Source organism: Trichechus manatus, unplaced genomic scaffold (genome assembly GCF_000243295.1).
Source record: "Trichechus manatus latirostris isolate Lorelei unplaced genomic scaffold, TriManLat1.0 scaffold00042, whole genome shotgun sequence".
NCBI lineage: Eukaryota > Metazoa > Chordata > Mammalia > Sirenia > Trichechidae > Trichechus > Trichechus manatus.
In genome coordinates, this window is record NW_004443978.1 from 8,011,373 (window position 1) to 8,028,693 (window position 17,321).

Consider the following 17,321-nt stretch of genomic DNA (forward strand, 5'->3'; position numbering starts at 1 on the left):
GGGAGCCCACACTCGTAAACAAACTCCCTCCCTTGGAGAGTTTTCACAAACATTGTCTGGGGCCTTTAAGTGTTACCGCTTTGAATGATCCATCCTTTTGTGCATGTTTGTGAGTGTGTGTGAGTGTGTATGTGCGCATGTGAGCGTGAGTCTGTGTGTGAGTACATGCATGTGGTACGCATGATATGTGTGGTGTTTCGGGGTGTGTGTGTGTGTGTGTGTGTGTGTGTGTGTATGGGCATTTTTCCTGCTTTAATGGGTCTAATTGAGCGCAGCCTGGAAGCAGCTTGAAGAAATAATCACATTAATGAGAATTTACATTTGAGGGTCCTAGACAGTTGTTTTGATCTTAAGCCTGATGCATGGGACTTGAACATTTTACTCAGGTGATGAATGCCTACACAGACACACACACACACACACACACACACACACACACACACACACACACAACCAAACCTGTTGCCATCGGGTCAATTCCAACTCATAGTGACCCTATAGGATGGAGGAGAACCGCCCCATAGGGTTTCCAAGGAGCTGGCGGATTCGAACTACCGACCTTTTGGTTAGCAGCTGAACACTTAACCACAGCACCACCAGGGCTCCAATCCTTCCACAGTCGTCCTTACCCCTCCATCCTGCTTTAATGCAGAAGCCTCAGGGCTGACTATTTCACACACCAAGGAGGTCCTAGAAACCACAGGAGAGGAAGAGGCCTTACCTGCTGATGCAGTAGAAAGCAATGAGCCGGAATAAATCTGCAAAACTGATTCCTGAGCCTTCCAGGGAAAAGGCTGGAAAAGAGATTTCAGAAACCAGCTGAGTCTCCTGAGTGGGTTCTGAGGAAGGAAGGGCCCTCTGCTGCCGCCTCCTGTGCGAATGGGACCACTCCAGTTCTCAGACAAACTGCCGTGTGGCTCATCGGGACGAGCCACAGGGAGGATGTATGTCAGCCAGAGCCAGGCCAGTAAACAGCTGGATAGGCTGGAAGTCCTGCCCTGACTCATTCCAAGAGCATGCTCGAGGCTTGGTAAATAGACCAGGGCAGACTTGAATTGCACAACGATCCTTCCTTTCCAAGTTCAGAAAGCAGACTTGGGCAGGGAGCAAGGGACCAGGCTGGGGCGGGGACGGCAGCACATGACAGGGCTTGGGGAACACCAACCCCCGTTCCCCTTGAACCTCCTGGGACCTGGGCCTCTGTGGTCACACTCCTCTTTGCCAAAGCAGCCCAGCTCTGGTAACGACAGAGGAGAGGACTGTAAGCTTGCAGGACAATAAAAGGTTTCCACGAATCAGCTTTCGGCTAAAGTCAGAATCAAAGATTCTAAGACCCATTGACCTAGTGTTCCCCCAAGTGCACAATTTCTAGGAGAAGGAGTGTGCTGGCCAACCGGTGCACAATGTGTACATCTTCCTAAATGGCGGAGCAGTAGAGGTTCTGCCTCAACGAACTCATGTATTGCCAACCACCCTCATGCCACCTCTGCTGAAATTCCACTCACACTGTTATTCTTCCCAAAACATCCCAAATGCCCTTAGTTTTATGAAGATTTCTTTACTTCAACGATCAGATGAGTTTTCTTCCCTTTTTTACCACTCCATACCCCTATTTATTTTGCTAATTTTGTATTATTTTACTTATTTAGTATTTCCAAAGCACCCCAAAGCACACCTTAACCATATACCATCTCACACACACCACACACTAACAGAGGGAGGCGGACACATACACACAGAGACAGAGACTATCACATAAGTGACCATAATATGGTGAGTTACGTAGGAGGGAACCAACTGGGTGGGTAAGCTTGTCTGGTCCTCAGTTCTCTCATCTGTAAAATGGATGATAACGGTACTTTCCTTGTCTACCCAGAAGGGTAGTAGTGAAAACTAGAATTTTAAAACAGGAAATAATTTATGTGAAAGTGCTCTATTCAAATATACAATGGTGTTTCTTACTAAACCAGAAGTTATGGCAAAATATCTATATGTTTTTACAGCAAGTCTTTCCTCTGTCAATTTACCACCAATTCCTAAAGACAGGCCCTGGCAGGGAAGGGGCCAGCATGGTGCAACCAAGGCATGTGGTAACTAGTCGTGGCCAGGTTAATCCTTTGCTTAAACTAGCTCTTCCAACACGTTAAGCCACACAGAGAGGATCAGGGAAGTAATAGGGCAGAAAGAATAATGTCTAGCTGTTGCATGCAATTGAGATTCAGATAAAAATTCTTTTAATTTCACTTACTTTTAATAAATTTAAACTTAGTCACATTAATTTAATTAGTTTAAATTTAAATTTAAGCAATGCTATTGAGAACCACTCTCCCTTCAAAACTATGACCAGTTACTTTTTTCCAAAGGGCTGAATTCTGCCTCTGATTAGCTGCATTTCACAGAAGACTGAACAGGGATTGCCTGGAAGGAACACGTCCACTCAAGAAATGCTTGCTCATGAAGATGTGCAGACACATGCTTTAGTATTAGATCCTGTAAAAAGGTCTGAGCCCTACCAGCCTGCTTTGTTGGTGCTGTTATTAAGTGCTGTCGAGACAGTTCTGACTCATAGCGACCCCATGTACAACAGAACAAAACACTGCCTGGTCCTGCACCATCCTCACAATTGTTATGCTTGAGTACATTGTTGGAGCCACTGTGTAAATCCATCTCATTGAGGGTCTTCCTCTTTTTCACTGACCCTCTCCCTTACCAAGCGTGATGTCCTTCTCCAGGGACCGATCCCTCATGGTAACATGTCCAAAGTATGTGAGACATAGTCTCGCCATCTTTGCTTCTAACGAGCATTCTGGTTGTACTTCTTCCAAGACAGATTTGTTCATTCTTTTGGCAGTCCATGGTGTATTCAATATTCTTCGCCAACACCACAATTCAAAGGAGTCAAGTCTTCTTCAGTCTTCCTTATTCATTGCCTAGCTTTCGTATGCATATAAGGCGATTAAAAACACCACGGCTTGGGGCAGGCACACCTTAGTCTTCAAGGTGACATCTTTGCTTTTCAACACTTTAAAGAGGTCTTTTGCAGTAGATTTGCCCAGTGTAACGTGTCTTTTGATTTCTTGACTGCTGCTTCCATGGATGTTAACTGTGGATCCAAGTAAAATGAAATCCTTGACAACTTCAATCTTTTCTCTGCTTATCATGATGCTACTTATTGGTCCAGTTGTGAGGATTTTTGTTTTCTTTATGTTGAGGTGTAATCCATACTGAAAGCTGTGGTCTTTGATGTTTATCAGTAAGTGCTTCAAGTCCTCTTCACTTTCAGCAAGCAAGGTTGTGTCATCTGCATAAAGCAGGTTGTTAATGAGTCTTCCTCCAATCCTGACACCGTGTACTTCTTCATAGAGTCCAGCTTCTCAGATTTGCTCACTATACAGTCTGAATAGGTATGGTGAAAGGATACAACCCTGACGCACACCTTTCCCAACTTTCAACCACGCAGTATCCCCTTGTTCTGTTCAAACGACTGTCTCTTGATCTACGTACAGGTTTCTCTTGAGTACATTTAAGTGTTCTGGAATTCCTATTCTTCCCAATGTTATCCATAGTTGTTAAGATCCACACAGTCAAATGCCTTTGCATAGTCAATAAAACACAGGTAAACATCTTTCTGGTATTCTCTGCTTTCAGCCAGGATCCACCTGACATCAGCTTAGTCATCAGCAAACCTGGGAACCGAGTCCAGGCCATACTTAACTGGGAAGGCGAGAAGAAACCAGTCTCTATTAGGCACCAATCATAAGCCAAGCAGTAGGCCGGACACTTGACCACCAGGTTGTTTAGCTGAACTGTTAACAACTCTCTGAGGATACCATCACCCCATTAAACAGATGAGAACACTGAGACTCGTATAGTACCTGCCCTGTCAATCAGTAAACAGGTGACAGTGCTGGGGCCCACACTCATGTTTATCTATCTCAAAGCACAGGCTCCCTCCACGTTTATACCTTTAGAGGACCCGAGACCCTCACATCAACCAGAACCTAACTATGCAACCACCACTTACTGTATGTGCTTTCCTTTATGGCAAATTCTTTGAGTGGGGCTCCAAATTCACAGGGCAGGCGAAGGGAGAGGACTTTCTTCTGCATTTTAGTAGACTTACGAACCAGGAAGATCTAGTGGAGAGAAAAGAAATTCAAACTTAGGAAACATCTAGAAGGTTGGAACCTGGGCATATGCTTTCCCTCGCATGTGACTTCCATGAGTAGAACCCCCTTCATGACCAAATTGCATGGCTCAACGCAGGACCCTCAAATGCCAGAGAAAGTGGCCCTTAGAGACCACACCACAGACTCCTTTCTTTGATGAGTGGCTCCCAAAGAATCCAGCTTTCCCTTTGACGGAACCTTCTCCATATTCAGTTTGCTTACTGTTTTATTGCTCCTGTTATATGTCATTCAGCCGAGTTTTACGTAAACATCTTCACTGATGAATACCTAAATCCTAAGCAGCAGTAACATGCTGAACCAGAGGTGATGAATTGGGAATTCATTGGCTGAAGAAAAAGAAAAAAAACAAAAACAACCAAAAAAAAACCATTGCCTTCCACTCGATTCTGACTCATAGCGACCCTACAGGACAGAGTAGAACTGGCCCATAAGGTTTCCAAGGCTGTAATCTTTACAGAAGCAGACTGCCACATCTTTCTCCCAGCGTACTTAAAATCAGAATTTGAGTCTGTTGTCAACAGCGAAAAAGCAGGAGGTTTTTCTTTCAACATTGAAATCTGGATTTCTAGCTGCTCTTGAAAAACAAGATAATCTGGCAAGACCAGGCCTCCACTCCAGAGCTGAGCCAGGCTGCTCCATTGCGGAGGCGGCAGCTGTGCTCCGAAGCTGTCCCTCTGGTCCTGACTCACCTTGCTTTCTGATAATTCCCTCCAGGTCCTAGTATTGTCTTCAGATGTATATGCTTTACCCAGCCCAACTCCCACTGCGGATCTCGGACTCCATTCTGACCTTCTTCCCTGCAGCAACTGGCACTGCGATGAGACTGAGCCCTGCACAGTTCCAGAGCGCACTGCTCACGCAGACAACTCTAACGGCGCCCCCTGGAGTGCGCAGCCTGGCCGCATCCCACTTCCCCTCTGTAGTACCTGACCCTTCTCCAAGGATCCTGCCCTGCCCTGTTCCTTTCACTCCCTCTGCTCTTTCCTTTGCATTTAAACAACTCCCTCCCAGCTACTCTGCTTTTCGTTTTGTCCTCTTCACTCCTTTCTGTACATCCAGTTTATAGTTCCTAACCAGTTGCCGTCAAGTGGATTCCAGTTCGTGGTGACCCCGTGTGTGTCAAAGCAGAACTGTGCTCCGTAGGGTTTTCAACAGCTAATTTTTCAGAAGTAGATCACCAGGCCTTTCTTCTGAGGCGCCTCAGGGTGGACTGGAACCTCCAACCTTCCGGATAGCAGCGAAGCACATTAACCGTCTGCATGACCTAGGCACTCTGATAGTCCCTAAGATACTTTTTATTTGGTGGTAGGAGGTCATGGGAATTGGGTGTCCAGTGAGGCGTGAGACCAGAAGACCTCTGAGTTCTCTTTTATTTCCCAGCACCCACGGGGCTGCGTCCATGGAATTCCTCCAGTAGCCAGTTCTGGGAGTCCATGTGTCTACAGCAGTCCTAAAACTGAAGATGTTTCTTAAATAGAAGCCTGATGAGTAAGCACCAAAGCACTGCAGGGAGGTTGCAGAGAAAGTCGAGTCTCTTTTGCAAGTGGGGATGTTCCCAAGCCTTGGGGACCAAGGGGGAGTACATCTTCTGGGCTTATTTCCTGAATGTCTGCAGCCTTACTGTCTTAGATCAGGGGTCAGCAGACTATGGCCCACAGACTAAACCCATCCTGCCACCTGTTTTTGTAAATAAAGTTTTATTGGAACACAACCATGCTCATTCATTTACAAGTTGCCTGTGGCAGCTTTTGCACTGCAATGGCAGAGGTGAATAGTTGTCACAGGGACAGTATGGCCACAAAGCCCAAAATATTTACTATCTATCCCTGTATAGAAAAAGTTGGTGGACCTCTGTCTTAGGCTGTAGATAATTAAGGGTGGTGGCACCCCAAAGGCCCACTTTACTCATGGCGCCAGGGCCAGTCTGTCAAACCCCCTTCTTCACACACACTTCCAGCACCTGCATCTCCTCCTCTCCATCATTCCCACTTCTCCTTGCCCACCGTGGCCTCTCCTGGCTCTTGGTGCTCCTTGCTTCACCCTGCCCTCGGCCTGCCCAGTCTCATCAGATAGCCCTGTCGAAGGATCAGGCAGGTGGGCAGACAGTCTCACTGCCTGACTTGTTCCCCACACAGGTCTCGGCAGGAACCCACATGTCCCACACTGAAGGAAGTGGACCAAGGAGCGGAGCTTTTGCCTAGCAATGTAACAACCTCCCTCTTCAGAATTTTCTGCAGAAACGCAGGAGTTGACAACCCAACTGGCAGAAAGTGGAGGCCTCACGAGGGGATCCTGATCACACAGACCGAAACTAGAGGCAGCAACCTGACGTGCTAGCCAAGAGAGGATCAAATGCTGTGCCCAGTCACCTTGAGTATGTTCCAACAGTGGGGTTACTCCTGTCTGTTTCCGTCAGACAAGAAATAAAAAGAGAGACTCGTCACCGAGTTTATGTTAATGGTGGTAGAAAAATTTGGAAAAGAATGGCAACAAAGGTTGCACAACATTAAAGAACGTAATCAAAGTCACTGGATTGTACATGTGGAAATCGGCCAAGGTTTTGTTGTCTATATTTTCACTGCCATCAAAAAAGAAAATTTCTAAGTCAAAACATGATAACAAGCTCTGGCTACTAAGAAACTCGAAAGTTTATTTTTGTGCCCCATTGTTATAACATTCCTCAGCCAGTTACTGATAGAATTTTCTCTTCACTTCTCCATCTATCTCTTAGTTTCTATCTTTTGCCATGTGTTGTTATAAGTCTTATTATCTGGAACTTATTTTATTTATCCTTTTTTGAAAGTAGGCATTGGGTATCAGCACTGTCCGATAGAATTTTCTGCAATGATGGAAATGTTCTGCATTTGGGTCATCCAATCCAGTAGCCACCAGCCACATGTGGCTACTGAGCACTGAAAATGTGGTTAGTATGACTGAGGAACTAAATTTTTTATCTGACTTAATTTACACTTAAATGGCCACGTTAATTTAATTAATTTAAATTTAAATATGGTAGCAAGTTGTTACCATATTGGACTGATCAGGATATACCAATCATTAACTAAAAATCGGCTGAGGAACTTCTATTGAGTCATGGGGTAGTTTTGACAAGATGAAGCAGTGGTCTGGGGTAGACAGTAGCTGAAGAAATGGATTCAGACTTTGATCCAAGTGGAAAGCCACTGAGAAAGCCCACAGAAAAGAGGACCACACGGTCATCCAGAACAGATACGACTGTGGACACAGAACTTTTGAAGGGCTGGGTTCCAAGTTGGATGGCCGGGTCCTGGCAGGGTTCCCAGGCTCAGAATGAAAGGAAAGCAGCAGGGTAACCGAGGACCTCGGCCCAAGCTCATCCTCAGTGGATGTGTCAAGAGGTCAATGCAGGGCTACGGACCAGTAGCCCGTCTTCATCACCTGGATGCCCATTATCCTGCTGAGTCCTGGAACTTCCATGGTAACCAAGACAACAAGGACACAAAGACAAATTTGAAGGGTTCTGTTCCTGGGAGCTGCCGCCTCAGTTTCCAGAATTTCTCTACATTGCAACCCAGGTACAAACTGGGAACTGTGCTCCTTACAGGCTGGGAAAAACTTGCTGGCAGTCCTCTCTCTAAGGCAGCAGCAGCCCTGCCTGCCCCAACCTGCTCCCCTGAGTCTTACCCCCGGTGGCTGGGACTGTAGGACTTGTGCTGCCTCCTCCTCGCTCAGACTCAGCTGCAACCATATGGGGTGGGTGTGGAGAAGTCGGTCCAAAATGCTGAGCCTGCTGGAGAGGCTGTCATAGCCAGAGTCCCGGGGGCATGCCTTGGCATCTTTCTCCTCATCATCCTTGTGTCGTACCATGCTAGGAGAAACAAAATTGGGTAGGATTCAAACAACCGCCATATAATTTTCCCCAGCAAGGAGACTATCCCTACAATCTTGTAGGCTAGGCCTACCACAGCACATGTACCATTTTGTAATTATTGCCTTGTATGTCTTCCCCTCCAGACTGAAAACTTTCTGATGGCAGACCATGTTTACTCTATGTCTCTAATATTAAGCACAGAACTTTGCAGTCAATGGATCTGACCTTCTATTTCTAAACCTGTTTTCAGAAGATTCTAAACAACCTAAATGCCTTTTAGCTAGGTCTTAAAACATTTCTTACTTTGAGGACAGAATCCTAAATGCTAAATTCCATATATGGCAACCTAACAAAGCCTTAATGCACAATAAACAGCATGTATCATGAGCTTGGCCATGGGCTGCTCTACAGGCATCAAAGACAAAATCCCACACTCACACATACACACAGTCATTTTGTTATCTGAATGCAATGGATTTCATTTTTCCTCATACATCTAAGCATTTTTTAAATTATTACTAGTATCATTTATAATAAAACTTGACAATGGAATAGTGCTGAGTTATTGATAAAATTAGATTGACATTATTCATCATAGCCAAAAATTTAAGTTAAACAACCCAAATACTCATCAGTTAATGAATGGGTAAATAAAATGTGGTACATCCAGACAATACATATTATTTGGCCATAAAAAGGAATAAAGTACATGCTACAACATGGATGAATGTTGGAAACATCACACTAAGTGAAAGAACCTAGACGCACAAAGCCACATATTGTATGATCCCACTTATATGAAATGTTCAGAAAAGGCAAATCCATAGAGACAGAAAGTAAATTAGTAGTTCCCTAGAGCTCAGGGTGGGTAGTGGGTAGTGGCTGCTTAAAGGGTATGGGGTTTCTTTATGGGGTGATGTAAATGTCCTGGAATTAGATAGTGGTGATGGTTGTATAACTTTGCGAATATATTAAAACCACTGAATTGTACACTTTAAAAGGATGAATTACATAGTATGGAAATTATATCTCAATAAAAAAAGTCATATTGACCTCCTTCATCACCTTCAGTGTCAACACTAACCCTGTTAAAACAAGTCAATACTAGTTGCTGTTGAGTCAATTCCAACTCATGGGGACCCTACGTGCATTAGAATTGAACTATGCTCCATAAGTTTTTCAATGGCTAATTTTTTGGAAGTAGATTGCCAGGTCTTTTTTTTCAAGACGACTCTGCCGTTTGCATCACCCAGGAAGTATTTAATCTGCACCATACACATGAGGACAAGAACTTACGGAGCTGTCCAGAGTTATAAATATCCATGAAATGAGGCCCAGTGTTCCCCCACTTTGTGGTTAACAAGCAAGAGCATGAATACTGGATAATATCTATGGGTGCCTGCTGTATGCCAGGCCCTTTGCAAACATTCTCTCATTTACTTCTCGCAACAGCCCTGAAAGTAGGTACCATGATCCTAGCTTTAAAAAAGCAGATCAGGAGGCTGGGACGATGAAGTATCTCACTCAAGGATGTGCTCCTGGCATCAGCGAAAGGGCTGATATTCCAATCTGAGGCCATTGAACTCCTGTGTCTCTTTCCCTCTCCTGCAGGCAGAATGCACACCCTGCCTGGATCTCACCAAGCAGGTCACAGCACCTGTCCCGGAGCAGTGAACAAGGACATCCCACCTGATTATTCATGTCCAGGGAGAGTTCAAACATCTCAACCCATAGAAACACAAGTGTGTGGCCTTGATGAAGTAAGTCTCTGGCAGTGAGAAGGGCAGAGGATGAAACCGAATACAAGGAGAGAGTGGGGAAATTAAAAAAAGGAAGTGTGATATTTCCATGGGGATGACCCCACCTATAAACAGTGGCACTGTGTACAGAAGAGGCCAAGCACAGGGAGTCATTTTTGAGTGTGCACGCTCAGTGACAACACCCACAATGACTGTGTGGGCTGGCCAGAGACCCATCCTGTCTTCTCCCATTACTTTCTTGACTTTCTACAGAGCTGAAGAATCTCATGCTTCCATTCAAGATTTATCTGTTGTTTCCTCTCAAATATGTCAAAGTTTTCCCTTCTGTCTGCTGCAAGTTTCCAGATGGAAGAATCTGTGCCAAAAAGGCCGTTTCTCCTCTGCAAATGCCTTTCCAGGGCCTCTAGGTATCTGATGTGAATATCTGCAGCTGTAAGAACAAACTCTTCAAAATGAAGCTGCTGCTAAAAGTCCTTTCATGTAAGGTAGAAGGGCAGACTTTGGACTTGTGATTCTAAACTTTGGCTGCCCACTGAAATCACTTGGGGAGATTAAAATGACTTTGATGGCTAGACTGCACCACAGATAAAATAAATCAGACTCTGGGGAGGGACTCAGGCATCAGAATCGTTTAAAGTTCCCCAGTGATCCCAAAGGGCAGCCAAGTTTGACAGCCACTGCTTTGGATCAAAACCAAAGCCAAACTCATTGCCACTGAGTCAATTCCAACTCACAGCGACCCTTTAGGACAGAGCAGAACTACCCCATAGGGTTTCCAAGGCTGTAATCTTTATGGGTAGCCCAGGTGGCACAGTGGTTAAGAGTTCGGCTGCTAACCAAAAGGCTGGCACAGTTTGAATTCACCAGCCACTCCTTGGAAACCCTATGTGGCAACTCTACTCTGCCCTATACGGTTGCTATGAGTCAGAATCAGCTTGACAGAAATGGGTTTGGTGTTTTGTTTTAATCTTTATGGAACCAGACAGCCACATCTTTCCCCTGCAGAGCGAGGCTGTTTCGAACCGCCTGCCTCTTGGTTAGCAGCCAAGCGCTTAACCACTGAGCCAGCAAGACAGCTTATTGCTCTGGATCAGTGCTTCCCAACTGAAGCCAGGGGAAGATTCACCCGGGTTCCTGGTCTCAGCCCCAGAGATCCTGCAGGTCTGGTGTGTGCCAGAGTTTCTGCATATCTAACAAACTAATCCAATTTTTTTTTTTTTTTTTGGAGTGGGGAGGAAGGAGATGGGTAACAATCCACTGAAAGAATCATATCGGAACCTAAATAAAGAAACATTTCATTTCTGCCACCTCAGGTTGGCAATGTTTTGCCAATACCAGATTCCACCAACAATCTCTAACACGACAATCGTGACACTCATGCGTGCTAAGACTAAATATGTTGACACTTCTTCCTTCCTTAGAATGGCACATCCTGTGACTCCTTGGTTGTTTCAAGAAGTTAAAAAGCCTTTGTTCTGACAACCAACTGACCTCAGCTAAAATAGCCAGGGCCCAAACAGGAAGGCAGTGAATGGGATTCATGGGGCTTCATAAAGGAGCACCCATCAATTAGACCTTGTCTTTGCCAATGACTAAGTTAACTCCTTCAGGTTGCCATATATGGTATTTAGCATTTAGGATTCTGTCCTCAAAGTAAGAAATGTTTTAAGACTGAACTAAAAGGCATTTAGGTTGTTTAGAATCTTTTGAAAACAGGTTTAGAAATAGAAGGTCAAATCTATTGAATGCAGAGTTCTGCACGTAATATTAGTGACACAGTAAACTAGAACATTGTGTCTGCCGTCAGCCATTTGTTTGAGGTTTACAGCATATTATTACAAAACAAACTGGTTTTTATAAGGGACAACCTTCAGGGAAGGGCTAGTAAATGAAATATTGAACCTGTACTGGGAGTTATTGGTGCCCCAACCAGATCCCTTTTACCAAGCCAGACACCCATTCCCTGGCTGCCATGAGTATTGGCTGCTATGAGCTCACAGATGCCCCCCTTCTCTTGGAAGTACCTGGGAAAGTACTGCCCTCCCTGGGGACAGACCCACTGCTAATGATGTACAGATACAGGGTGGGGCAACTCTGGGGTGCTTGTCATGCTTCAGAGCTCCCTGTGGGATCCGGCTGAGGCTGGAGTCTAACTGAGTCCACATCTTTGCGTTTTTCCTCCCCTGCCCCATTCTGCATCCCTCACTTCATTACAGGCGTCCCCTAGGCACCCTCCCTCAATGAATCCCTTGCACAAGAATCCAGGTCTCAGGTTCTGCTGCCAGGGAGGGAACTCTAAGACGAGATCAATAGAAACTAGTGATTTCTGAAACAGATGTCCGCATGCAAACATGAGGAAGGACAAAGAATGAGTGGCTTATAAATGATAAGCAACTGTGGTATAATCCAGGAGATTCCAATGAAGGCAGGTCACGGGAGTGGCTGGAGTGCCAGCCTCAGGGCTGGATGCATGGTGCCCCTCTCCTGGCTCAGCCAGGCGTGTGGGCCCTTGGTCAGGTTCCTTCCTGAACTTCATTTTTCTAATCTCTAAATGGTATATGTTAATTTCTACCACTGTATAATAATTGATGTAGGCAAGAATCATTAATAGATGTTGATGCCAGTAGGTGAAAGGCTGTTAGGAACCACTCTCCGCCACCACCCCAACCAAAAAAAAGAAAGAAAAAATATGTACAGAAAAACAGATGTGGCAAAATTTTAACAACTGGTGAATTTAGGTGAATTTTCAACAATTGGTAGATTATATCACAGTTGCTTATCTCTTTAAACCACTCATTCTTTGAAGGGTATGTAAGATCCATTGCACTATTCTTGCAACTATTCTGTAATGCTTGAATTTTTCAAAATAATAAACTAAAAGTTACCATTGAGTCGATTCGACTCATGGCAACCCCAGGTGTGTCAGAGTAGAATTGTGCTCCATAGGATTTTCAATGGCTGATTTTTCACAAGTAGATGTCCAGGCCTCTCCTCTGAGGCAGCTCTGGGTGGACTTGAACCTGCAATCTTTCGGTTAGTGGCTGAGTGCTCTAACCATTTTCACCACTCAGAGATTCTTTTCAAAACAATATGTTGGATAGACCAATAGAACAGAACTGAGAACCCAGAAGTAAATCTATCCAGCTATGGACAGCTGATCTTCAACAAAGGGTTGAAGTCTATTACACGGGGAAGAGATAATGGATCAAAGACCTAATGTTAAACCTAAAACTATAAAGCTCATGAAAAAAAACAGAGGGACAAAGCTAGAGACCCTAATGTTTGGCATAAATAGAGTACCCAACATAAGTAGTAATGCACAGACAGCAGAAGATAAACTACATAACTGGGGTCTACTAAAAATCAAACACTTATGCTCATCAATGACTTCACCAAAAGAGTCAAAAGACAACCTACAGACTAGGAAAAAATATTTGGCAACAACATATCTCACAAGGGTCTAATCTCTAAAATTTAAAGAAAACTTGAATACCTCAACAACAAAAAGGCAAACAACCCAATTAAAAATTGGGCAAAGGACATGAACAGACATTTCACCAAAAAGGACATTTGGGCAGCTAACAAACACATGAAGAGATGCTTGCAATCATTAGCCATGAGAGAGATGCAAATCAAAGCTACAATGAAATACCATCTTACTCATGTAATAATGGCACTGATCAAAAAAACAGAAAACAACAAATGCTGGCGAGGTTGTGGTGAGACTGGAACTCTTGTTCCCTGCTGGTGGGATTGTAAAATGGTACAACTACACTATGGCACTTCCTTAAAAAGCTAGAAATAGAAATACCATATGATCCTGCAACCCCACTCGTAGGTATAGATCCCATGTTCATTGTAGCATTATTCACAAAAGCAAAAAGACGGACCTAAGTGTCCACCAACAGATGAAAGGATAAACAAACTGTGGTACATACACACAATGGACTACTACTCAGTGATAAAGAATAATGACGAATCCTTGAAACATCTCACAACACGGATGAATCTGGAGGACATTCTGCTGAGTGAAATAAGTCAACCACAAAAAGACAAATACTGTATGAGACCAATATTATAAAATGTCAAGAACAGGTTTACACACAAAAGAAATATTCCTTGATGGTTACCCGGGATGGTGGGTGGGAGAGGGAAGAAGAATCACTAACTAGATAGTAGACAAGTGTTAATTCTGGTGAAGGGAAAGTTAATACACAATATGGCGGAAGTCAACACAATGTGACTAAGGCAAAGGAAGACACTGAGAGGTAGGCAAGAATGAAAGGCATCTACGGCAAATGCTATAACATAAAATCTTGCAACAACAGTAACAACGATTTGTGAGTGGATACAAAGGCAGATAGCTATGTATGCTAAACAGGTGTGGGAGGTCGTATGGGAGCACACCCGCATGCACAGATAGGTATAGCTGTGGATATTTCTACATACGTATTTGTGTGTGCTGCATGTATATTCATATATATAACAAAGCACATAGGGGACACAGTGATGGAAACTTCTTAGACATAACCAAACACCTCGCAGGACTGAGTTACCAGGCTTGAAGGCTAAGGACAATAGTCTCGGGGGACCCCTAAGTCAATTGGCATAACGTAGTTCATAAAGATAATGTTCTACATCCTAGACTGTTAAGTAGCGTCTGAGATCTTAAAAGCTTTCGAGTGGCCATCTAAGATACCACTTGGTCTCTTCCGGTCTCGAGCAAAGGAGAGTGAAGGAAACCAAAGACTCAAGGAAGCAACTAGTTTAAAGGACTAATGACCCACATGAACCACAGCCTCTTCTAGCTTAAGACCAGAAAAACTAGATGGTATTCGGCTACCACTACTGACCACTCGGACCAGGAACACAATAGAAGGTCCTGGTTAAAATGTAGAACAGAAATAAAATTCATAAAAAAGACCAGACTTACTGGCCTGATAGAAACTGGAAGAACCCCCAAGACTATTGCCCTAAGACACCCTTCTGACTTGGATCTGAAGCTACTCCTGGAGGTTACCTTTCAGCCAAACAATAGACTGTCCTATAAAATAAACAGTTAACACCTTGAGGAATGTGCTCCTTAAAACTATCAACTATACGTGACCAAAATGGCAACATGTGCCGAAAAGCAACGACAAGAAGGCAGGGAGGGGCAGGGAAATGGGACAAATAGAAATGGGGAACCCGGGGTAGAAATGGGGAGAGTGTTGACGTATTGTGGGCATTGCAACCGATGTTACAGAACAATTTGTAACAATTTGAATGGGAAACTAATTTGCTGTGTAAACTTTCACCTAAAGCAAAATAAAATGTTAAAAAAAATAAGTTGGAAGAAAAGTAATAATATCTACCAATTCACCAGGTTTATATGAGTATAAAATTCACTTATTTATTCAACTAGTGTTTTTAAGCAATTACTATGGCCAAGCATGTAGGCCTGCTATTATGGGGAGACGAAGGTCAGATGTGGATTTAGTGCATTCCACATGTGAAAACAGTAGGATGCCTCCCAAATGTCAGGAACTTCTAGAGGCAGAGAACAAACACTTACTGGAAAACTAGCATCCAACCCCTGACCCCATGCCAACAGAACCTGGTCTCGCTGCACTGAAGCAGGCCAGTGAACAGTCTGCTCACTCCTGTGGGGCAGGCCTCTCCAGCACCAGCTGCCTTCTGATCAAGCCCGATGTAAGGCTCTTAGGGGTGTGGAATGACAGTGCCCTTCCCAGGAGCTAGTCTGGGGAAGGTGCCAGAACAGGTGATTGCAGAAAGTGCACTGTAATATAGGACCAGACCTAGTTTTATTTAAAATGATAGAATCCAATTCATCTCAGAGAAAAAAAGGATTGGCAGCAGAGCTTCCAAATAACACTCTTTCTTGTCCTAATCAAGAACCCCAGAGGACAGTGGGCATCCTAACGGCGAGGGTCTAGACAACAGTGCGCTCAGAAAGGCCTCCCGGCCCTTCTGCAGTACATAACTCTCACTCTCAAAATTCCTCCCAAACAGCATATCTGAGGTACAGACTTGGATTTCACAATCTAGTCCTTTTACCATGCACGAGATAAACAGTTAACAAGGAGAAATATGTGAAAACTTGATGTGAGGTTGTATCTGCAGGAAAACAGATCACCAAAGTAGTAAGTACAGTCAACACCTTTGTAGACACAAGAACCCTAGTTTCGCCGTCGTAAAGCAAAATGTCATTCAAGAAGCCGAGATACAAGGCAAAACGCCAGATTCCTCCAGGTCCCCGCCACTGGGGCTCCTGGTCTCAGCACAGATGCTGTGCCCTGGACAGCTCCGCTCTCCGAGTTAGGACATGTGGACAAGACAAACACAGAAGCAAGCCGCCACCAAAACTTCTCCATGAGTGTCAAAAACACACCTTTATCCAGCTGAGCAATCAGATTTTTTTAAATGGGCAATTTTTATCAACATGTATGATAAAATGTGCCCTATTTCTTAAACGATAAAAGTTGTTTCGATTAAATATTTAAAATACACTAAAAATGTTCCTTTCTACACCAGACTGTCAGATCATATTCCAACTACAAAGAGATTAGTGTAGTTAACAACTTCTGAAAGCCTCCCAGAGAATGAATGGTGAGGTCTCTGTGGAACTGAATAAGGTTGCTGGCGACTCTGAGTCACACGGCACTTCCAAAGTTCCAGGGTTCTCTGGCCACCTTGTACGAGTGTTTGCACGTGCGAGCGGGTGTACCTTAGCACAAATAGTATCGCATTGCAATTAGGTACATTTGTAATCTACCGATCATAAAGCATGGCCAAAGCCAACTTTATATTTTAGCAAGGTGATGTGCTTTGCTTCTCGTACAAAGTAACTGGGATCCATAAATCGAGTCATGTGGAGACATTCAGATGACTAGTCAGCAGGGCTGGCTGTTATTGTTGTTAGCTGCTGCTGAGTTGGCCCCCAACTCATGACAACCCCAGGCATAACAGAAGGAAAAATGCTGCCCAGTCCTGTGTCATCTTCACAATCTTTTGTGAATTGGACATAGAGTTTTTTCATTGACGGATTTTTGGAAGTAGATCACCAGGCCTTTCTTCCTACTCAGTCTTCGTCTAGAAGCTTTGCTGAAACCTGTTTAGCACAGAGCAACACACAAGCCTGCACTGGTGGCTGCACGAGGTCCAGCGATAGGAAGGATTAGCACAACCTCTTAAAAGACAGCTTCTGCCCCAGTCTCTAGCCCCTTGCCCCAGCCACCACCCTTGGTCTCCTGTATCAGGCTCTACGAAGGTGTGAAGTGAACTTTCTTCTTGGAAGGGGTGTCCCTGAGTTGCCTGCTCCTTCCCAGGCCAATGCTGGTGTTGAGTGAAGGCTGAGTAATCTGAAAAGACTGCCTTAGCTCTGGGCTTTGAAGGGTGAGTGGCAGGCTCCACCAAGGTCCCACCTTCCCAGGCCCCACCTGGATTCCCAACAAGGTGCTCCCTTATAAGAAACCCTGAGGGAAGACTCCACGTATTTCCTGAAGCCTGAGCACTGGTTCC

The 17,321-nt window shown here is 44.4% G+C and overlaps 1 protein-coding gene across 1 annotated transcript in view; it reads right to left on the reverse strand.

Moving 5' to 3' along the window:
* The window catches only part of RIN2 (Ras and Rab interactor 2), a 124,306-nt gene that overhangs the window by 34,528 nt on the left and 72,457 nt on the right, over positions 1-17,321 (reverse strand). Inside the window, exons 4-6 of the mRNA XM_004376429.3 lie at positions 7,854-8,037; positions 4,025-4,136; positions 722-794 (exon numbers count right to left, since the gene is read on the reverse strand). Of these exons, the coding sequence (XP_004376486.2) occupies positions 722-794; positions 4,025-4,136; positions 7,854-8,037 (369 nt within the window). The remainder of the gene's footprint in view (positions 1-721; positions 795-4,024; positions 4,137-7,853; positions 8,038-17,321) is intronic.